The 22,897-nt window shown below is 36.1% G+C and overlaps 3 protein-coding genes across 3 annotated transcripts in view; 1 reads left to right on the forward strand and 2 right to left on the reverse strand.

Moving 5' to 3' along the window:
- LOC118733527 (cytoplasmic dynein 1 light intermediate chain 1) overlaps positions 1-15,533 on the reverse strand; it is a 20,481-nt gene extending 4,948 nt beyond the window's left edge. The window contains exon 1 of the mRNA XM_036462943.1: positions 14,454-15,533. Coding sequence (XP_036318836.1) covers positions 14,454-14,557 — 104 coding nt within the window. The 5' untranslated portion in view covers positions 14,558-15,533. The remainder of the gene's footprint in view (positions 1-14,453) is intronic.
- LOC118733526 (armadillo repeat-containing protein 2) lies at positions 48-7,507 on the forward strand. Its single transcript, XM_036462942.1, has 9 exons — positions 48-969; positions 1,160-1,268; positions 1,374-1,684; positions 1,774-2,018; positions 3,153-3,290; positions 3,378-4,096; positions 4,188-4,371; positions 6,266-6,511; positions 6,585-7,507. The coding sequence occupies exons 1-9, from the start codon at positions 645-647 to the stop codon at positions 7,401-7,403; spliced, it is 3,096 nt and encodes a 1,031-aa protein (XP_036318835.1). The 5' UTR covers positions 48-644; the 3' UTR covers positions 7,404-7,507.
- A 3,988-nt stretch (positions 15,534-19,521) lies between the features above and the next one.
- Positions 19,522-21,607, reverse strand: LOC118733529 (V-type proton ATPase subunit d 1). Its single transcript, XM_036462946.1, has 3 exons — positions 21,227-21,607; positions 20,476-20,984; positions 19,522-20,414 (listed from the first exon to the last, which is right to left on the reverse strand). Exons 1-3 carry the CDS (start codon positions 21,348-21,350, stop codon positions 19,998-20,000), a joined length of 1,050 nt encoding a protein of 349 aa, XP_036318839.1. The 5' UTR covers positions 21,351-21,607; the 3' UTR covers positions 19,522-19,997.
- Between the last annotated feature and the right edge of the window lie 1,290 nt (positions 21,608-22,897).

Here is a 22,897-nt window from a genome sequence, read left to right on the forward strand (position 1 = left end):
AAAAAACGAAAAAGATCACGAATTAAAATTTCGAGTAAATAATGTTACACAACGTGAAATGTTTGAGATTTCTTCAAAAAAGCTGTATGATATTTTTCACTGACTTAATTGAGGCTTTTGCTGTAAATAGGCCGAATCCTACAGTGGATAGCAGCTACACACTTCTCTAATATATCACGGTGCTGTACATGTCTCTATAAACATAAACACACATACATACATACGTCCATGTTTACACCATCGTTTCTAACGTACGCACATAACACAATTGAAGCCAGGCCAAGGAGTAAGTACCTGACTAAACCAAAAACAAAAAAAAAAACAAGCCAACGACTACAATGGGCACATGCAACACCCGTCCGCCGTTGGCATGGTGCACGAAAGCCCAAACGAAAAATATTTTCACTATACCATACACTATTACCACCATATTGCAGTTATTTTCAACTCAGCCGTAATACAGGCAGGATATCCATTCACTTTTGCCAATTGGATTTGTGAATGCGCAAAAGTGTCTAAAAGGCCAATGTAGTGCAAAAGTGCAAAAAGAAACGAAATGCTCAAAATGCGCGCTTAAGCGCTAAAAAGAAAAACATATCAGCGGTTTTAAAGTGAAAAGCTTCAGATTTTAAATAAATTTGAGAATGATATTGCTCAAGAAAAGACGATCGCAAAGTGAAAGTCGAAAAGTGGAACATTCCCAAAAAGAAGCGCAACCGTTCGATAATTACGCCGATGGTGACGGACATTACCGAAACAGAGTGAGGCATCAACGGCAAATAACTCCAGAACTACAAAAACAAATAATACAAAGTTTTGCATTTGGAGACACAACGAATAGCTTGGAGAGGCGAAAAACATCGGCACAAATGATTAGCGAAGCCAAATCAATGTTGGCGGAGATCTCAACAACGAACGTGATGCATAGCAGTAGTGATGGCGGAAGCGGTGGCAGTAATCGCATAGCGAGTAAGTTGTCAGTTGTGGAATGAGCGCATGAAATGCTGGCTGGAAAAATTTTGGTTAAATTTATTTGTCCTTAAACTTTATGCGCGCCAAGTGCACATAAAAATAAATTCATTTACATTGCGGCGGCCTTCATTTCTGATCAATCTGCATTTTTCTTAATTTTTTTTTTTTACTTGCTCCTTCCGGTTAGTTGGTGGCGTGCGAGTGGTCAGCACGCGTCGACCCATCACGCCACGTGAGCCTGGACGTGCGCTCTATGGCAAGGTCGCATTGGCCGGCAGGCCGCCCAGCGCATTTTCGTAAGTTTCGTAAGAAGCGCACTCCCGCTACATTTCCGCCGCATGATTTTAATATCCTTTTTAATTTGTTGCGCCATTTCTCCCATCTCCCCCGCTTCTGAACAGGTTACGTTACTTGCAAAACGAAAGCCAACGACATGCGCCTAAGACACCCGCACTACAGCCAATACCGGTCCAGCAACAGCCACAGGAAGTCAATGAACCGAATGCAAATGACTTTGAGCAGCAACAAATAAGACGACGCGCGTCAAGACGTTCAAATTCGTGGGACGAGCGCTGCGATTACAATGAAGTGAATTCCGGTGGAGCAGGTGTTGGTATTGGTATGAGCGGTGGCGGTGGCGGTGGCACGGGTCAAGCGAAGCAAATACCAAGGAAGTTGCCTGCTTTAGAGGTTAGGGGCGTATCGCTAGAGGGTAAGTGGATGGCAGAAAGCGTGTGTGTGTTGCCTTTAAATCTCGATAGTCAATGTTACGGTAGAAATTCATTTCTATATTTCGTGCAGCTAAGCAACGCACCGATGCCTCCGCAAATAGGGAACATTTCAAAGTTAAGCAGGGTAGCAGCGAAAACAGCTCCTTGGATTTGAGTGGCTCAAATAAGGCGATCAATATTTTAAGTACACGCAAGTTTCAGCAACGCAATTGCCATTTATTGGCACAATCCCCCACTGAGAAGTTGATCGGACTTTTGAAAGAGCATGGTGGCCTCAAGGAATGCTCCGATGAGACAGCAAATCATATTAATTCGGTATGTATAGTGTACAGTGGCACGTGGTAAAGAACCATTTGTCTTTTTTAAAAAATATTGAGTGGAAGAAAGGTTTGGGAAACTTGGTCTACAAAAGAGATCTAAGGACGATAAAGGCCCTTTCTGAGGTAGGATGTCAATTCCGAAAACGAATGTGCATACGATTATGAAAACGAACACAAAATCGAAACGAAATATAATGAATGTGAATATTAATGTGAATAATTAGGAATTTCGAGAGTAAATATCGATAGAAATACCACGAAATGTATCAATATTATTTCACGAAATATAACATTATTTGTCTAAATAGAAATATTGGACACCATTCGATAATTAAAAACGTCGATAAACAAAAGTATCTATAGCAATATCGAAAAATATACACACATACAATCATTAACATCGGCAACAATATCACCAAATAAACTGATATTTTTATCGATATCCTATTAAAATTCCATAACAATTTCGATAGATAAAAACGTCGATAATAACTTCGATAAATAAAAAAACATCGATAACAATTTCGATATATAAGAAATATCGATAACAACTTCGATAAATATAACTATCGATAACAATTTCGCCTTCCCTTTTTGATGTAAAGGGGATCATTTTCGATAGCACCAAAATTACGAATGTGATTACCAAAAAATAATGCCGATACGATTGCTAAGTTGGACCCATAAATCTTATTTAAAAAATATATATTTTAGTAAACGTTTCCTTAAAACATATTTTTGGAGCAATATTCCCTGACCTTGATTTTTTTTTTGTGAGATATTTGTTTTTATGTGTGCAATTCGTTATAAATCAAGGTTTCCTAAGTGCAAGCTTTTTTGCAACTGATATGCCAAGTAAACGTTTTTATAAACGATTGTAAGACTAGGAATCTTAAAGAGTGCATACATCTTACAAGGAGACTTCTATTGAAGGGCTTTTGTAATTGTTTGTTTTGCAAACAGTTTTGTCACAGTTCCGTTCGGAGTTTCAAAGGAAAGTTATATTCGCTATACATATGTCACAGTGTTTCCTTTTCTTTCTGCATTGAATTGTTTTTAAAAATATTATTGCAAGGCACTTTCCAGACCTTCAGGCTTCACACTCTTGTCTTTTCTTCTTCCTCTACAGATTCTTGTCGAACTCTACACGCGCGTACGCAAGAATGAGAAACACTACAAGCGCGGCTTCATACTTGGCGGTCTCTACGGGTTGGTAGAGTGCTCTTCGCCGAAAATATTATTGGGCGTGGCACGTGTAGTGCTAGCCGTAAGTAGCATTTCAAATGATAACATAAAGCTCATGCCTCCACATGCTCTCTATCTCTCTCTCTCTCTCCCTGCCCCACCATCACAGTTACGCGTCACCGGCAGCAATTTGACTGGCGCCTGCAAACTTATCTTCAAAGTTGCGCGCAACGAACAAAATGACCAACTTTTCCACGATAACGACCTTCTAGAATTACTGATCGACGGCTTGGGACGTGCCAGTCCGCTAGATGACCCAGAGGCATGCATTTATGGCTATGGATCTATACGTTTCCTCACCAGTAGCACCGGCCAGGATAGAGGCGTGGATGTAATGCCTAGTAAGGACACAAATCGCAATTGGGCAGAATGTTTGGAATTACCACGCAAGCCAGCTACTGCACCAGCACCTGGCGCTGATTTGAAACAAGCGCTGGAACAATTACAACAGGATCGTTATCAGAAGCTGAGCAAGCAAAATTCGCTTGTAGAACGTTTGGCACGTCACGGTGCTGTGGAACTAATGGTGTTGCATTTACAAATTTTGAATGAGGCCGGCGCAACACAAAAGCTAACTGGATCGCCACTGCATTCGTTGTATCAATTGTCTGCCGCTTTGCGTGCGCTGTCCGATGTGCGGCAGACGACAAATTCCATGGAAAAGGATTTGAATGCTTCGGTACGCACAGACTTGCCAACGACGCAGGAAGCGGGTGTTATGCAACAACAGAGCATACAATTGGAGATGGCGTGTCCACATTTGGTGCGTGCTGCAGAGGTGGCGACTGGTGAGCTGGAAGTGCAGGCAAATATTGTGCGCACTCTCAGGTAAGTTGCAACGGAGAGGGAGGGGATTACATATTGCTGACATATTTAAATGCGAATTTAATTAACATGGAAATTGTTGTTGCTGTTGCAGTGTGCTATCCGAGGACAGCGATTGTTGCCACGTGTTGGTCAACTTTACGGCACGCATTGGCATGCTTTTGGGTCCGTGTTGCGAGATCTTTGATAATGCTTCTGAAAAATTGCTGTCACTATTCAGTAGACTGGGCTACATACTCGGCAATATTATGGCTAAATACGATAACGCTCGGGTGCAGGTGAGTTACATATGTATGTATAAGAATATGTTGTAGAAGATATGGAAAGATCTCTCTGTTATGAGTGAGACAGTGAGATTTGTTATGGATAACTTTTAATTAGCGAAATAACTTATCGCTAGCCGTTAGAAAACGAACTTAACATTTAAAGGAATTATATTCAAAAAAAAATTAACAACAAAATTTAAACTGGGTTCGAGTCGATATATATTTTGCGACATACTAGCAGCTAGATATTTTATTTCAGCAGTGTCCGTAAATTCAAAGTTAAGTCTTTCGATTTTAGTTTACCGGGTTTAGTGGATTCTGCGTAGGAGTTGCCAAATGTTAGAGGAGATCGCACCCTCATATAAATATGTAATATACTAATATTTTTGTATTTCTTAAAAACTGGGAGAACTGAGTGATAAAAAAATATTGTAGGTATTCACACCTTCCGTGTAATTCGGCATTCTTGTTTAGAGGCATTCTTTTACATATTGGACACCAAATATTATGTCATACCTTCGGCTTCAAATTTTGTAAGGAATATATGAAATAAGCTTATACGTATTCGAGAATTTATTTTTTTTCTTCGAAGACATGATTTGTCTTAACTTGGATTTTTTCGTGATTCTCACAAATAATGTACTTCTTCATATCGTTGTATCTCGCGTTCTACCCATCGCAGAGACTTCGTCCAAACGTCATTTTAAAGCTAAAGAATGATTGCCCTAAAGCTTTTTCAGGTTTAAATAGTTACAACTTTTTGAAGTTGATTTACATAGTGAAGACCAGTAAATTAGCGATTTAAAATCACACCATCATAAAGCTTGTTTAATCTCTATAAAAACCATGTTTTTAAAAAAAATGGCGTTTTTCAAGAAAATACTTTTTAAATATTATTTTTTTTTTAATATGAGATTAGTTTTTTTAGACAGTGAACTATTTTTTGCCATTAACAAAAACCAACTAGGTGTGAATACCTACACAAATAATTATAGTTTTCCCATGTCGTGTTGCACAACTCACATTCGACAGTTAATTTTCAGTTTTCGTACTGCAAGTCGATTTTCAACTGCAGAATGTAAAATGTAAGTTAACGCGCTACGGGGAAAATGTCCGAAAAGAGGTAGATACCTCGGAAAATGTAAGTCTGTTTTGAGTTTCCTCGCTTATTTTTCGATAACTTTTCAGATTCCCTCTGAGAAACCTTTTTTGTGACTTTATGAAAAAATCACGAACGACTAGCATCGGTATCGATAACCATAGGGGGCTTTAATCGGAAAACATATCGATAATCATAACGACTTAATCGATAAAAATATTGTTATCGATAACCATTGTGGTTTTTATATATCGACAGAAATATCGATAACGCAATCGATAAATATATCGATACATGTTCATAAATTTAATCGTTGTTTGAGGGAGTAACCGAATTCGATAAGAACATTAAAAATGTATCATCGATATTCATCGGTAAATACATATGTATCTACATACATATATCGATAATGATATCGACAAATAATAATAATAACTACAAATACATAAGTATGTATATTTATAACGAAATTTAGAAATATCTATGTATATATATCGACTACTTTACCGATAAGAGAAAAACGTACCAATTTTTTTTTTTTCTAATAACCTTACCTTTGAATAGTTTTGCAGTTATTACCGCCCCATATTATTAGACGCCCCTTATTTGATAACATATCCCTGTTTGTCCTCAAGGTTTCGAAGCTGGCTACTCTCAATTTTAGGGGTATCGACTTATTCAAAAACAGAGTGAAATAAAATCAAACAACAAAACTTATGTATCATTTGTTTATTGTAATTGTAACTTCTTAACTTTCGATTATAATTCCAATCTCATTTGACATAAAACTAATTTTGAGCTCAACAGTTCTTTCACAACGATGTGGCAATGCAGTATTTGCTGCGCGTACTGGAACTCTACTCCAAAGAGCCTTTGACACTCCACAACTCGCTGGGCGATACGGTGATCGATGTGCTCGTTAAAATGATACGAGTCGTCGCAAATATGAGCGTGAATGCCGAGGTTGGCATTGGTTTGGGAAATACACACAATCTGGGCATCATCATGCTCAATCTATTGAATGCCATTACACACATGAAGGCCATACAATTGGTAAGTCGCGTACTAACACAGCAAATGCATAGGAAATGCAATTTAAATATATTAATTTGTTGCTGCATTACAGAAGAGCGACTTGCAGGAATTGTTGCATGCCACACTGGGCGCACTACACAATCTATGCTTCTATCAGGAACAGAATAACACACCGGCACAAGTGCTCGCAGCCAAGGGTTCATTGCAATGTGTGCTCGGCGATTTAGCCACAGCACTCTTCTACGCGCTGAAGTCTTGCCGCGACGAAGCATCACAAGTGGAGACGGCTCGTGTATTGGGCAATTTGACACGCAACGACAAGGCACGTCGATACTTCTGCCGCAACGGCGGCCTGGCGCTGATCGTACAACAGCTGTCCGCAACAAATGCCAGCCAGGCGTACGATTTCAAGGCCTGTGCCATTGGTGTGCTCGTCAACTTGCTGGGCGATGCTGAAAATCGTGCGCCATTCATGCAGCATAAAGGCCCAGAGCTATTGCACACGTTGCTGGGTGCTGCGTTACAGGAGGAAGATTGGTTCTTGGCCACAATCATTTGTCAAGCAATGTGGAATCTGCTGATTGACGCTAGCAATGTGGCCGATGTATGCCAGGAGCAAATATTAGATGATATTTGTGATTTGTTGGTCGACTACTTGGATGAGGAGCGTTTGTTTGAGCACAGCACACGGCCGGACGCGGTGTGGGAGGGATTCGCGATAGTGGCGACCGATTTGCTGGAACGCATTCAGGCCAGCTACGATAAGCAAGAGCTGGAGGAGGCCGAAGAGGCAGAGAAGCAAAAACAGAAGCAGCAGCAGCAGCAATTGAAAGCGAGAAATGATAAAAACAATGGCGTAGACGAGGGGGAAGACGATGAAGATGACGTTGTTTACATTGAAGAAATGTGAAATTTAAATGATTTAAATGCGGGAAATTTGTATGAATAAACAGCTTGAGCGATAAATCACTGTCCCACAACAAAACAAAAGAGCAATAAAAAGGAAACTTAAACAGGAAAAGAAAATCAAAAGAAAAAATTATTAATTCATTGTTTAGTGCAGTTTTTTTTATTTATGCAGGTTAAATGGAACAGGAAAATGCGCTGGCACACTCCCATACATATACATAGACCCAGCTATCAGCCTACAGCCCGCTGCCAGTACTCAGTGCCGGCGCCGCACACTGGGGCCACCCCATAGAAGCGGGTGCTCAAAATTCTGAAATCATTTTCTGTCCATTGGACTCGCTTGAACAACATTTTAAGAGTAAATTTTTCACGTCCTAACCCATTATTCATCATGCATTGACCCATTGGTGACGCAGTTTTTGTAGTGCCTTATGCTGGATTTCCACTAGGCATTAAATGGCAAAAATGACTAATGACAAAGTCGGGCATTAAAAAATAATCGTGTCATTACATTAAAAAAATTGTCTTTAAGTTCATTTCCACATGGCATTTTTTTAAATGTACATATAAATATGTTAAATTAATTTGATTTTATTATTATACAAATTATGAATAATTTAACCCATTTACGACTTTGACAACATAATGGGATGTGTGCATGGTCAAAACAAAGTTGAAAATAAAAATAATTTCAGCTCTTTGACAACACTTTTTAAGAAAAATTTGTCAAAAAAGTCGAAATTATTTTTAGTTTCGTCTTTGATTCGACTATGAATATGCCCCATTACATTTTAAATTTAAAGAGATTTAAAAATAAGGCAAACAAAATATCGAAAAGCAAGTAATGTATTAAATTAAAAACATTAATGAAATAAAAAAATCTGCTATATTTTTATAAAAAGATAATGAAAATTAAATAAAAGTTAAATGAATAGTCAAAACTTTTTGTATGTAATTGTAGTACATTAACTACTACTTGTACTATAGATCTCTCTAAAGTTTTTAAAGTCCTTGTGCGAACTAAATCCGCTTCTCACTAAAGATTTTAAAGTCCTTGATAGAAATAATTCAAATTTTTATTCATTGAGCCACCTAAAAATTAACAGTTTAAGTCCGGAATGAAGTAGAATCAAACCTAGCCAGAAGTATATGTTTTTGTGTTTAATTAAAATCAAAATGAAATTTTTAAAACCAATTTATTTAAAAATGCGCAAAGTGCTTTTGGTTTTGAACTCGGATTCTTAATAAGGAGGGAACATACTTTATTGTAGTACTGTCAAATTAAAAAGCGCTTTGCGCATTAAAAAAAAAACGATTTTGAAAATTACACTTGCAAATAATAGAGGTTAGTTTAGTTTTTTTTTTAAACATAATAAAAACAAAAAAATAAATAAACTTAACCGCTTTCTTACAGTAACAATTTTAATTGAAAATTTGAATTTCTGTTTTGAAAATATAAATATAAAATATTGTTCAAATTCGTGAAGTTTGGATACGATAGAAAGCTAAAAACTTAGCCCCAAATGTAGAATTTAATGGGGAATAAACCTGCGTTTTTATTTTTCCAACAACAGGATTTTCTTTTAATTTAGGTTTTAGCACGCTTGGCCCCAGTGTGCGCCGTTTATACAATTTATACACTCGCGTACGCACTCAATCATAGTCAGTCCGTTGGCTTGTTTACTCCGTCCCTTTTGTCAGCTTTTGCGGTGCACGTGAAGCGATTCCCCGATAGCGATGACGGCATCGACCGTATTTAACGAATATTCAGCTAAGTTTAACATTTCTTACCGCCTTTTAATTTCTTTTTAGTTTTTCTCTCTTCTAATAAGTAGCAAAATAACAGTCAAGCATACTTCCGTAAACCTTTCACTGTGCTAAAAATTTCGAAAACAGTCTAAACCAAACGCACAAGACTTAGTAAAGAAGTACGAAAACAAAGTAGAAAACAACAACAACAACAAAATCACCAACAAGGCCACAATTAAAAGCGTCAACACCAAACGCTGAATATGACAACAATAAAACGTGTATCAAACTACTTATACGAAAATATTCGGACATAGTAGGTCTGAGCATCGTCAGCAAGACGAACTTGAATGTGGAGATACAATTCCATTTGCGTTTTTGTATGTGTATGAATTTTTTAGTTTTTTTCTTTCAGCCATATTGGCGAATTCAAAACGCAAACAGAATTTTAATTTGCCAACCCAACCAAAATTGAGTGCGCCTCAATATGCCACCATCCAAACCATTCATGCCTTCGATACATTCCGAACCCCTTTCATTTCAGTATCTACGGCTGTATGTAAGGCATCTCGTTTTTGGCTATCCACGACTACGACGACGACAGCTACGAATAAGCGAACGACGCGTCGTTGATGACTGCAATGCCACCAGCGACTAAACTCATTTTTTTAATGAGATTTGAAGGTAGCAGTGAATCATCTGCGCTTAATGAAGCGCTGGAAATCATGTGCACATGTGTGTATGTGTCGGATTTAAAATGAAACCGAATATTAAGCGCTAGAAGATTGTTGAGTAAACAATACTAACTGTTTTTTTGAAGCCCTGTCGGCTGGACCAGCAAGAATTTCTATTGCTTTCCTACTGATTGTTTATTTTATGCCTTTACAAATGCATCATTTAGAAAATAAAGTAAAACGATTTTTTTCCCCAGGCGAAAAAATGCTCATAGCGCGAGCACTCTAGGCTTAAAATTTTAATTTTTTTATCATCGCCTAACAAATCAATGATATCATTTCAAGGGCGTATAATATAATACCGAATTTATTCAAAACACATGTACAGTGCCGGACAAAAGTATTGGCACAGAGAATTTTTCGCAATATCTGAAAAGTTTTTTATTCTAATTTATTTTCGATAATTTTTTATAAATATATAGTTCGTGCTACACCAAAAAACATAAAAACCAAATCTCTAAATTTTGTACAAAACTCAGGAAAATTCAATAAATTTGCATACTTATTTGCAACTTTCTATTCAGATTTTTTAGAAAAATTCTAAGTATGCAGTTTTATAGCCCAACTAATTTTAGTATAAAAAAGTGCAAGCTTGAAGGTGCTAAAAAATCGCATTGATTTTTGGCAATTTTTTTTCAGTCAGGTTCTTCCGTACAAAGTATGTTCGACAATTATTTTTTGTATGGAGAAAATGAGCAACACCTTCTACTAAAAAAATGTCCAAAAATCAAAGCAATTCTTTAGATACTTCAAACTTGCACTTTGTTATACTAAAATTAGTTGGGCTATAAAACTACATACTTAGAATTTCTCTAAAAAATCTGAATAAGAAGTTGCAAATTAGTATGCAAATTTATTGAATTTTCCTGAGTTTAGCACAAAGTTTAGAGATTTTGTTTTTATGTTTTTTGGTGAAGTACGAACTATATTTTTATTAAATAATATTGAAAATTAATTAGAATAAAAAACTTTGCATATATTGCGAAAAATTCTCTGTGCCAATACTTTTGTCCGGCACTGTATGTATGTACATTAGGGTGGTCCAAAAAAAAGTTTAAAATGTTAAGCGCTCACCCTCTAAAATTTATCTTAAAACTTATCGGTCCCCCCAACAATTTGTCGAATTGGTTCCCGTGGATTTTTTGGAAAAATTCTAGGTATGCAGTTTTATAACCCATAGAATACCGTATTTTTTAAAGAAATGGGGCATATTCATAGTCAAAATAAAGTCGACTCTAAAGTTTGTTGCAGCTTTTTGACATAATTTTCTGAGAGGTTGTCGTCTGCAGACGAATCGTTCGTTTTGCCTATCGTTCGTGATACAGAATAAGGCCCTTAATTCATATAAATTCACAAACTTGCTGAGTTATAGCAACTCTAAGTCTAAAATTTTGTGGAATTTTAGCGAATTCCATTGTTTTAAACCAACTTCAAAAAAGGAGGTTATCAATTCGTCGGAATATTTTTTTGTATGTATGTTACCGTTTAACTTTGAACCACGTTAACCGATTTCTATAATTCTTTTTTTTTATGGAAAGATGGTACATACGTCAGAGGTGGTCCTATACTAATTTGGTTTAATCGGAGTCGGTCATTCTTCCGCCACATTGAACCCAGAAATTTATCACGTCTTTTGAAGACCATTAGATTTGCATGAGAAAATATGAAAAATGGCAGCAGAGACTTGCGGCGCTAAAAATTGTAAACGTGTTTGTCTATACTTTTTATCCTTGAGATATATTTTGTATGGGCAGTTTAGTCAGAAATTTATTAAGATGTACATGTACGATAAATGTTTCGTGCCAAAAAGGTCAAAAAAGTCGGATATCGTTGCCTTTTAAGTACAATATTAAATTTGCAAAGCGATTGTTCTCAATTTTTTTTTTTTTCAGACCCGTATTTCTCAGGGCCGAAAGTAAGTCCGGCGCAAATATTGTAGAAGAAAGTTATCAATGTTCCTTTGATCCCATGACCTCCTGGACAGGAGTACTGGATTCTTCTAATTTTCCGACTCTCTGGGAAAAAGTTCAATAACTGAAAACTCCGGACTTTTATTTTTTATTCCAGTAATAACGGTTAAACTTGGCCAAATATATATTTTTTTTAACCGAAATAATAAATAAACCGCTCATCCAAATTAAACAAATTCGGTATCAAATGAAAGAGGACGAAAATAGCTTTCAAACAAAAATATAAGTGATATTATTCACGTAAGTATTATCTATTCTATACAAAATAAATTCATATGCCTGAACCAAACTTTCTTCTGACATGACATTTTTTATTGAAATATTTTTCAAAAGAAGGCATTTCTTGTTTACATAGTTCAGTTTTAAAGCTATTTCGGTCCTTCTTCATTTGATACCAAATTTGTTTAATTTGGATATTATTATTAGCAAAGGACTTATTGTGGCCTTAAAAAATATTTGGCCAAGTTGTTATTACTGGACTACAAAAATAAAAGTCCGAGTTGACCGAGAATTTTATTTCAAATAAAACAAAATTCCAAAAAGAACTTTTTTCTAACGACTTTGATTAAAAAAGTTAAAAATATAGAAGTCCGGGTCCCTGGCATTTCTGGTTATTGCGATTATACAATGAATCTATGTTGACTTACTGCTAAGAACGACTCAGTGCTAGTTGGATTTTTAGTCGCTGCTTGTCTGCTCCCTTGTTTGTTTTTACGCGGATGCCCTCCTTAGACGCCACAACGAAAATGCTGACAAGGGTTATCTGTCCGAACTGAAAATTTCCAACCCCTACTGCATGTTTTACACCTTTCTTGAAATATGTGGATACAATGTCTCGCGAATATATTTCAAACTCTATATAAATCACGCTAGAGTTGCTTGGACTATCATTTATGCAAAAGCAAAACGAGTTACAGTAATAGCTGAAAATGTATGTAGATGGCGATGATTTCACTGCAGTTTAGGTCTAGGCAAACGAAGTGACCCCGTTATCATGAGCAAATAATTTATATAATGCAAATTTGACTGTTTAAAATATTATAGAAAAGTTGCTAGAGGCTGGTTGCTACACAAATATTCGCAATATTGTTGTACTTTAGTTCATTCAGATGCGAATTATTACGTGAACTGATAACAAAAGCTCTTAATGGTGGGAACCTAATACTAATGAAGAATGACTCTTTGGCTAACAGCATGTTCATGATAAATTTGTGCAAAAAAAAATTTTAGCGCTTTTACTTTGGGAAATTATAAAACATAGCAAAAAATAATACAAATAACGAAACCAGCAGCGACGGCTATTATGACACCGCTACAACAACAACACAAACAACAACATGACATCGGTGCCAAAATATTCACGCGCTTTTTAATTTAGAAAGTAAACGTATGAAACAAGTAAATGTTGAAAATAAACATAATCTTTAAAACAAACAGATATTTGCATTTGCAATTTTTCGCTTTCCTAATCAGCGAGCTGAGCGGCTAACAAAAGAGCGTTGGTAGTCAATCGTTTGGCTGGCTGCTTGTCTATATTGAAAATAGTGGGAGCAGTAGAAATCCATGAAAAAATGACACGAATACAAAGCGGGCAATGTAGGAGAGTGCTATAGAAGAAAACAAAAACTTGCACCTATGTATGTATGTATGTACATATGTATGTTTATAAAACTATATTATTTTAATGAGCTACAGATGCAACCAAAGCAACAAACAGAGAAACTTGGGCCACCAAATGACGGCGATATTGAATGCAATGTATACTGAAATTTTTTATTATGATTTCGTAAATGGGGGTGTTAAAATCCAAAAAAAACTTATCTATACCACAACATGATTGACATGTAAATAATCTTGTGGTATAAAAGGTGAAGAATTCAGAGTGTGAAAGGTGTTTTGAGCTCAGATGACACATTCACATTATTAGGAGAATAATTAAAAATAGAAATTCTGCTATTAGCCAGAGACGTTGAGTGCTTTTGAGCAGGTTTATCGCACATACGGCCATTACTTTGTGTACATATGTACATACATACTTTGAATTCACATTTGTTCTTGTCTACAGAATGACGTCTACGGTAGCCAGCGCGCGTGTGGTACTGAAACTTCGACTAGGTGAGCAGCGGAGGTATGCAGGTGAATATTGTCATTAAGGAATGCATTGCAGAAAGCTCTGTATACATATAAAAACAATTATGCATATAATATTATTAAGCATCGCAATGGGAAATGTGTATAATGTAGGTGTTCACGGTTTCCTGGTTACTGGTTTACTTTGTTGTTGTAATATCATCGTATTCCTCAAAAAGTTAACACAATACTCCTTGGGCCGTATGCATAAGAACTAAGCAATTGTTTTTTCTTTAAATTTCATACCTTTCAATTAAATTTATTTGAAGAAATCGAGTTATAAAGGTCTTAAATTTTAAGAAAAAGCATTTGCTTAGTTTCTATGCATATGCGCTCTTGTCTTAATATTATATACATTCATATTTATGTACAAATTATGCACATTTACCACACAAATACATACATATGTACATATATTTTTTCCCTCGGCAGAAGCTACGCGGATTCTCATTTATAAATTTTTCTTACCATAAATTCTCCTCGGCTGCAGTGGATGCATCTTTTTTCTTCGACGTGAAGGATGATGTCAGCGCATTGGTGCCATTTACGGGCAGTCCCATATCGAGCGCCATATCCAATATTTTAATCGTACCTTCACAGCAACTTTTCACTTATTTACTGTTTTCACTGTTGGTGCGTTTCAGTTAGAAAAAAACAAAATTTGTGGATAAATCTAAGAAGCAATACAGCAGGAACGAAGCACTTCTATCCTCGTAGGCTCTTGCCACTTAGAAATATTTGCGACAAGAACAAGTCACGATTTTAACTAGTTTAGCAGTAGGCACAAACTTCACTTTAACGTTGAAAGTGGCACTGTTGTTGGCTGTGGTAGTGAAGGTGGCGTGTGACAGGTATGAGTATTCCGATGTTTCCGGGGCGTACAGGGCACAGGTAATATGTAATACTAGAGTTCAAGACACGTTAACGAAAGACGAGCCACAGCAGTAGCAGTGTGGAAAAGGCGTTAAGATGGGCTAAGCACCTTTCTTTCCGTTGCTTTTATGCTCTTCTGATCTTTGTTTCCACCAAAGTTTTACAATGCTTTGTGGCCAAAAGTTTCGTTATTGTTTCTGAGGTTTCTACCAGAACAGTGACCCTATGCCATGGACAATTGGAGCTGGACAAGAATGTAGTTACTTTTTAGCAACATTCGTAGCGAACTGTCAATTTTTTCCTGTTTGTGTATTCCACTTTCACTGCTTCTCTTTAATTCCTAATTTTTCGTTGTTGCTTTGCTCTTTGTTTAACTCTTCGCATATGACGACTTGTCCTTTGCTTTTCTATCTGGTTTCAAGTCCAATTGGATTTTTCTTCACCGTTTTCGGTACTGCTGCTGCTTCACTTTTTTCACACCGTAGAAATATGCAATTTTGCTTTCCTATTGGCACGCACACGCACAATCTTTCTAGCCTCAAATTTAAGCACTTTTATTTTGTCTTTATTCCAATATTCATAAGTGAAATTGTATAAAACTTTTCTACGCACGATGAGTAAAACTTCTTTCCACCTCTTCGATCATCAACGAAGAAAACCAACGAAAAAACGAATTTGCGATGCGATTCGTCAGAGCACAATAAATGTTGCCACCTGAAAGCACAAAAACGGTAGGCAAGAAAAAATAATTGACAGTTGGCTGTTTGGTTTGAAACAGAGGAATTTGTGCGAGGTTTAAACTATGTTCACATATCAATATTATCTCAAACAAAGCTCCTTTTTTAATCACCCCGTTTACACAGGCAAATCTCAGATTATTAGCCGTCAAATTTGTTGTGCTTGTTATTCTCACATCTCAAGGAAAAGTTATGTTTCTTCTCTGTGCCACCGTGATCACGTTTTTCTGCTATATTAAGCAATATAAATATATTTTAACTTAACACTTTATTAAAAATACCTTTACAAACCTCTTTTAATTGCTAGCGTACATTTTTGTTTACTTTTACATTTGGCATTTCTCCTCTCTTTCGCAAAAACAATCGATAAAACTAGAATGGACACCGAAAAGTTATCGGTTAAATCTGAGATTATTTTATAATTACAGATTAACAAGGGACGAATTTTATATAGCTAATCTCTTTTCCTAATTACAGATTAGGAAGTTAAGCTCGAAAAAGAGGATAATCTACATATATATGAACCTAGTATTAGATATTTCTCCGAATTAATTTTAAAAGTAAAAAAAAGTTGGGTATTTTCGATCCACTTTATTGAAAAGAACAGTATATAGAACTGCATGCAGCTCTCAAGAAAATGGTCAAGAAAAAATTGCGATTATTTCGTGTATCCAACGAATTTGACATATGATATTTCACGGCCTGTTGTCTCACTCTTCTCAAAAAATAACGGGCGTATATTTGGGGTAATTCGCGATCGTAATTGGACGAACGAACATAGTAACTCATGATGGCGCGGGAAAATGAAATTAATGCAGAAACGGAGTTGCATTTAGGCGTAAATGCGATAGCATGAACTCTCTTCGAAAATATATGTTCTAAGTGCTAAATGTTGCAATTTAAATGCAGTAGAAACGCAGCATTACTTGAAAACGTCGAAAGGAAACGGTTAGTCGATTAAGAGAAGTCGACTATTTTTAAACAACTTTTGCTATTCGACTAACCGATTAGTCGACTTACAAGAGGTCCACTAGACGCCTACTTTAATCAAACAATGTGACAAATAATACATGTTCTCAATTTTCTTGTCTTGTATAAACGCCAGGTTCTTCTTCGGGTACCTCGCCACTACGCTAAATTAAAAATTAAAAACTCAAATACGCGAGTCCTTTATTTGGAACATTAACCATTGCATATATTTTTATTAAAGTTGATTTTCCGTCCGAGTTAGGGGCTTGAAGGCAACGGTAATATTTTTTCCTGCCGGAATGTCGAATTTTTCCGGAAGTGGCATAAACTGGCTGCGTTGCCAGTATATCGCTCGCAGCACGAATAAATCAACACTAACACAGGATTCAAGTTTAAAAAAGATGCTAAAAATCAATTTAATGTACAGCTGCAAATTTTAAATGCCTCCGAAAAAACGCATGATTTCATTGAAATCTTAACAGCATCTCGTTTAAGATAATAAATTTTATGAGGTATGTACGTAAATTTAAAATCACGGAAATATTTAAATTTTAAAGTACTTGTTGCTTTTTAACAGCTCAAAGTGAAATGCGGAATGGGAATTAAACCGAGTGAGCGGGATAAAGGCGGCATTAGAGTTAAAAAACAATAAGCAGTAGGGATAAAGGCGGCATTCGAGTTAAAAAACAATAAGCAGTAGGTAAGTACCAGCGATTTAATTATTATGCGTTGTGTTGTCATAAAGAAATTAATATGAAGGCAACGGTTATCCTCCCCGTTGCAAATAGGGGCTCGTAGTAATGGGTGCGTTCGAGCTACATACGTAATAATTACCGCAATATTGCAGCCTTGTTGCTTTCCCTTATGACTTGTTGCTGATGCTCAACTGAACATTTCCTAAAATGCTGCAGAAATTGGGCAGTAAAAATTTTTATGTTGCTTTTGATTTGGCAATGATGAGTAACTGATTGTCAAAATTTTGTTTCTCGAGCGCTTGATGTAGGCAGAGTCGCCCAAATTTTCCCATAGAACGTGATACTGTTTCATAAAAAGTAACACTGTAGCATTTATTGCAACTCTAATACACCCAAGGCCTTACCAGCACCTTACACTTGTAGAGTCTCTCGGAGTAGTTGGGCGCTCGGAAACAACTTCGGCGGCTGTATAGCCTCCATGAGGCTTGTATTTATGTACTTTAGCAATCCTCACTACTTACTTTAGTAAGGATTGGACATGGATTAAGAACATGAGCCACTTAACAGTAGTAAGGGTTTTCATTTTTTGAATTTTGGATTGAGTCGTTATTGCAGAGGACCATCGAAATGTACATATATATGTATGTATGTATGTGCGTACAATTACCAAAGAAATTGTGTACAACGACATTTTGCATTTAACAGAAGCAATAAAAGAATTGCTCTTTAGCTAAACTGATTAAGGGCCGGTTACTCAAAGTCTGGTTAACACTAATCTTTGGTTAAACATCGTTGTCGACGTTACCGACTCCCTGTTATATGAATGGAGTCGAATACGTCGATAACAATGTTTAACCGGAGATTAGTGTTAACCAGACATTGAGTAACCGGCCCTAAGCTATTTAAATCAAATTATATTAGGTCTATTGTCCCTGAGATACGTTCCCGTCGTCATCATTAACCTTCTCAAAGTTTAGAATTTCGCAATGCTAAATTGCAAACGCGGTTCATTAAATTGGTTTTCTGCCAGTTTTTTTTAAATAAAATTTGCGATGCATTAAGGATTGGATTCGACCGAATGCGATGATATTTTGACTGACTGATATAGTTTTTCGACCGATGTATATTCTATGTAGTTCTTGATATGATGATCGGAGTGTTCGCTATGCAAAAAATGTGTACAAGTTGGTACCAATTGTTACCAAATCGTGTTCGTTTAGCCAAAAACCCAGTAAAACTTGCAAGGAGAGAGCACAATTTTGACATTTCATATGGAGGGCAAGTTGCAAATTCGTGCTGGGAAAATGTTTGCCAGTAAGAATTTGCAAGCAGGATTGTGGCACACGGTTGCATTTTTGTCAACATTAATTTGAATCAACGAGTTCGTTAAATTTAAAAATGAACAATCTTGTTGCGATTTACTAATGAAAGAAGTATGTAAATATTCATTTATTCAATTAATTTAATTAATTCCAAACATTTGAAAGGTACTGGGCTGAAAAAGCTGTATTCGTAATCAGAACGCACTCGACATCACTGTCGGTATAGGAAATCCGACAGTGACTTCCACAATGAAATTGAAGCGTATGTTGAAGAGAGTCAAAATAAGAAGAAATATACGTATAAGTTCTGTTTTGATTTCCACCTGAAATAATTAAAAAAAAAATTACTATGCTCGAAATGCAACCGTGGATGCCAGCTGGCAGTGAAGCTAGCTAAAGTTTTATAATTCCTGTTCGCGCAAAACTTAGTAAGTTTCTCTCTTCAGGAGAGTAAGGTACCTTGTTCTCTGAATTTTGTTACTGGGTAATTCTTACTGGCAGCTGCATAGCGAACACTCCTGATGATGTGAAATTGCGTTATTAAGTACCCCAGTAGATAATTTCAGGAGCTAAAAGCCCTTCCTGAGAGTCAAGAGGCCTTCCACTCTACATTCCTTTCTCCTTTCTTTTTGCACAAATTGAAGGGCTTCTTCTTTCGCTACACATAAAACGCCGTCCAAACGGGCTTTTACAGGATGTACTTCAGATGGCCTTTTGGAGGAGTTCTTTTAAAGTTTTCTCTTAAATTTATAAAAAGTATTTTTGAAGTGTTTGCTTAAAGTTAAAATGTTTATTGAAATTCATTTGTAATGCTATGCATTCGCGTAATTCAGCCCTTCTTGTGACGGCCTCTTAGAATGGCTTAAATTATCTTCTGGGACATTACTACTCCTTACGTTCGGCCTAAATCACTTATTTACGATGAAAATTGTGAGTCACATCTGTTTTAAGGAATGTTTGGAAACAAATTTTATTATTTTCAGATAGGTAATTTACAGTAACCTATTAATGATATATGCATGTATGTTCTATATGTATATTTGCACAATGGGGTATTTAATACAGTTAGTTTACATTTATATATTCAATTATGTTTTTCCTATGTATGTTTTTAAACTTTTACGCATGTCGATATGCACATGAAATATTAATCAGCAAATAGTTTATACTGAAACAAAAATTTTGGAAATTTTGCCTTTAATGTATACCACTCGTATTACAAGACAAACAAATTACATACATATTTGTATATATATACACAAAAAGATACTGTTAACAATTAAAATGCTCGTGATTTTGTATGCAACGATTTCAATCGAACAAAACTCAGTTTATTTATTTTGATCGACCAAAGTGCAAAACATACACGAGCGACAGCAACAACCCGAAAGAACAACAAAAATTTATGGATACAATTTAGAAAATGGGTATGTAGTTGTCGATTTTCGCGCGATGCTTCTGTGCCACACACTCCGAAATCCACACAATGTTGCGGCACTCTTGCTCTTTTAACTTCAAGTACGCGTAGAAGACGCCGAAGTGGAACTGTTGCATGAAAGCGAAGACATTAAGCTTGACTTCATGCTCAAAGAATTTATCTTCAAGTGTCTTGTCGCCAGGATTGTTGCCAGAACCATCAAAAAGTGCGGCATATTCAGCATAATACTCGGCCACGGTCTTCACTTGCTCGTAGTCATCGGCGCGTGCCAATGCAGCTAAACCATCCGGGTGCATATGACCGCAGCGAGGATACAGCTTAGCGCGATCATCCTTTGACAATTCAGTGCCGAAGGAGTTAATGGTAATAATTATGGCACGGCGATCGGCTTCAAACTGTAAATGCATGAGTTTTTTAATCAATAATTCACATCGGATTCTTAATAACTAAACTTACAGCCAATATTTCGCACATGACATCGGCAGTGGAGCCACCTATCTTCTTGCTGAATTCATAAAAAGCTTCTAGGTAGGCCTTGTACAAAGTATTACGAATGATCTCAATGTTCATTTCATCCAAATCTTGTTCTGAAATGCAATCAACAAAGAATGGAGCTAGTGGTGTGTCAACCAGCACTGCATTGTACAATTCAGCTGGTGTTGCAGCAACATGAATGGCTTCCATTTGCTCGAAGCTGCCCAATGGATGACATTTGGGAATCAATTCGGAAATGGGGCGCTGATGAAGTGTGCCAGTGATGAGCAAAATGATGTTATCAATCATGTAGCCGTAAGTGATGAAATCCAGGAAGCTGGCCAATGGTTCTACAGCATGATTACGTAGATGCTGGAATTCAATGACGAGTTTCTCGCGCAATTTGTCATCGATCACGGACACGGAAAGTGGCGATGGCTCATTGGCCAAGAAGCTACCATAATCGGTACTTTGCAAGTGCAATTTTAAATCTACAAAAGAAAAATTACTAAAATAATCAGATCACAAGACAACTCCCAAAAGTTTGACACTTGGCTTTGGCATCGCAAAAACCCTGCCATTTGCAAATATATACACACGCACAAAGTTTAATGGTGTGTCACATGACCACCACCACCCCCTTACAACGGCTGTTTTACGATGAAAAATGCAGTGCGGAATGCCAAAGCTTACACGCAGCGAGCATCCCGTATTTGATTTTCAGGCCACCTACCTTCTAAAGTTTCACACTGCACCAGATTTAGGTAGTCGGACTGCTTCAATATGCCACACTTGAAACCACGGCACAGACCCTCTAAGTAGCCACCATCAATGTTGAAAATGTAACCTTCACTCATTTTTTCTTTTCTTTGTTTCGGTCGAGTTTTTGTGAAGAAAATTAGATGCCGCTACTAAAATGCAAATCGCAATTGAATTCTTTCAATTCGGTTTAAGCTGAAGCCCAAAGTTGCTGTGTGTGGCACGTAAAAAGACTCCCAAATGGCAAAGATTTCCCGATAGAAAATTAATTTTTTCTGTATATTTTCTAGTTTTCGCGTTATCGACCAACACCACTGTGACAGAACGTCATAAGTCATCACATGACTGTCATTTAGAGCTGGAAAACAATCGATGGCACTATCGATAGTATGGACGTTTTCCAATTTCCCCCACTATCGATGTTTTTTCTGTCACTATCGATGGGTTTTTTTTTTCTCATCAACACCATTTGTTAGAAACAATTTTTATGAAATACTACACATTTTTGGCTCTATTAATGAATCCATCAAAGGTTTGATTTTCGTAAAATCTTTTATAGCAGTTAATTAAATGATTGTCGAGACAAAGGAATAATTTGATGAATATTTTATGGAACTGAAATTACCACCACATTAAAAAGTCCCCGGGCAACGAATTCATTCGTACTCTATAGTAAATACTAATTTAAATTCTTTCGCAGAGGGTTTATCTAAATAATTATAGTTTGCTCGTTTATGTATTGGGAGTTGTACTACGAGGAATCATACAATATAAATGATTTACATATATATTTAAAAACACCTTTGGAGGTTACTTTTCTAAAAACTATATTGCATGTGATGTCAGTCACCGTATAATTTATTTTTACCAAACACAGTTATTATTAGTTTTACAATTCCATACCAAAGGTATGCATTTATGTGCATTACGGAGGAAACAACGATAGAACATCGATGTTTTGCTTTGAAAACATCGATTGTCCGAAACATCAATTGTTTTCCAGTTCCACTGTCATGGTACTTGACGAATGAAAATTACTTTTCGTTAAATTTTAGGGTTGCAGTGTTGCAGAGACGTAGTTTTTTAAATAGTACGAAGAAATGAAAACTAAAAAAAATATTAGGAAAAACAAGGATTTGTACATACATATATTAAAACAATATTAATAAATCAGTTATGTTTTTGGGTGAAAAAAATAAATCAATTAGCGAAATAAGAAACTACTTGGTATACAATTTGTTTGACATTTTATAAAATATTTTTTGCTAGCTTCCTTTGAAATCCAAACAGCACAAAATTCATTTAATTAATATATATTTTTATTGTTTATTTATCAATTAAACGTCGTCAACATCACACAAATACCTATGAAGTTTTATCACCTCAGTATATTTTATATATCAATATATATTTTCTATTTTTATAGATACATATTTGATTTGCTAAAATTTTTCATTTTTTTTTATAAATATGTTTGTATATATATTCGATCACTTATGTGTGTGTATGTTTGTTTAAACTAAGTATGGGATATGATATTTTTAATCGACTTAACAAAAAGGAGAAGGTTATCAGTTCGTCGGAAAATATTTTTTTGTTTTTTGTATGTATGTTACCACATAACTTTGGACCGCGTTAACCGATT

The sequence above is a fragment of the Rhagoletis pomonella genome, unplaced genomic scaffold (assembly GCF_013731165.1).
Source record: "Rhagoletis pomonella isolate Grant_MI unplaced genomic scaffold, Rhpom_1.0 Rhpom_scaffold_00002, whole genome shotgun sequence".
Taxonomy (NCBI): Eukaryota; Metazoa; Arthropoda; class Insecta; order Diptera; family Tephritidae; genus Rhagoletis; species Rhagoletis pomonella.

What these genes read in the sequence shown, in the direction of transcription:
- LOC118733526 (XM_036462942.1), top strand. Translation starts at nt 645, where the DNA reads ATGATATTGCTCAAGAAAAGACGATCGCAAAGTGAAAGTCGAAAAGTG. An exon ending in TGGCAGTAATCGCATAGCGA is followed by an intron (nt 970 to 1,159) that starts GTAAGTTGTCAG and finishes CCTTCCGGTTAG; the next exon opens with TTGGTGGCGTGCGAGTGGTC. An exon ending in TGGCACGTGTAGTGCTAGCC is followed by an intron (nt 3,291 to 3,377) that starts GTAAGTAGCATT and finishes CCACCATCACAG; the next exon opens with TTACGCGTCACCGGCAGCAA.
- LOC118733529 (XM_036462946.1), bottom strand. Translation starts at nt 21,350, where the DNA reads ATGAGTGAAGGTTACATTTTCAACATTGATGGTGGCTACTTAGAGGGT. An exon ending in GCAGTGTGAAACTTTAGAAG is followed by an intron (nt 20,985 to 21,226) that starts GTAGGTGGCCTG and finishes TTTCTTTTGTAG; the next exon opens with ATTTAAAATTGCACTTGCAA. An exon ending in TCATGTGCGAAATATTGGCT is followed by an intron (nt 20,415 to 20,475) that starts GTAAGTTTAGTT and finishes ATGCATTTACAG; the next exon opens with TTTGAAGCCGATCGCCGTGC.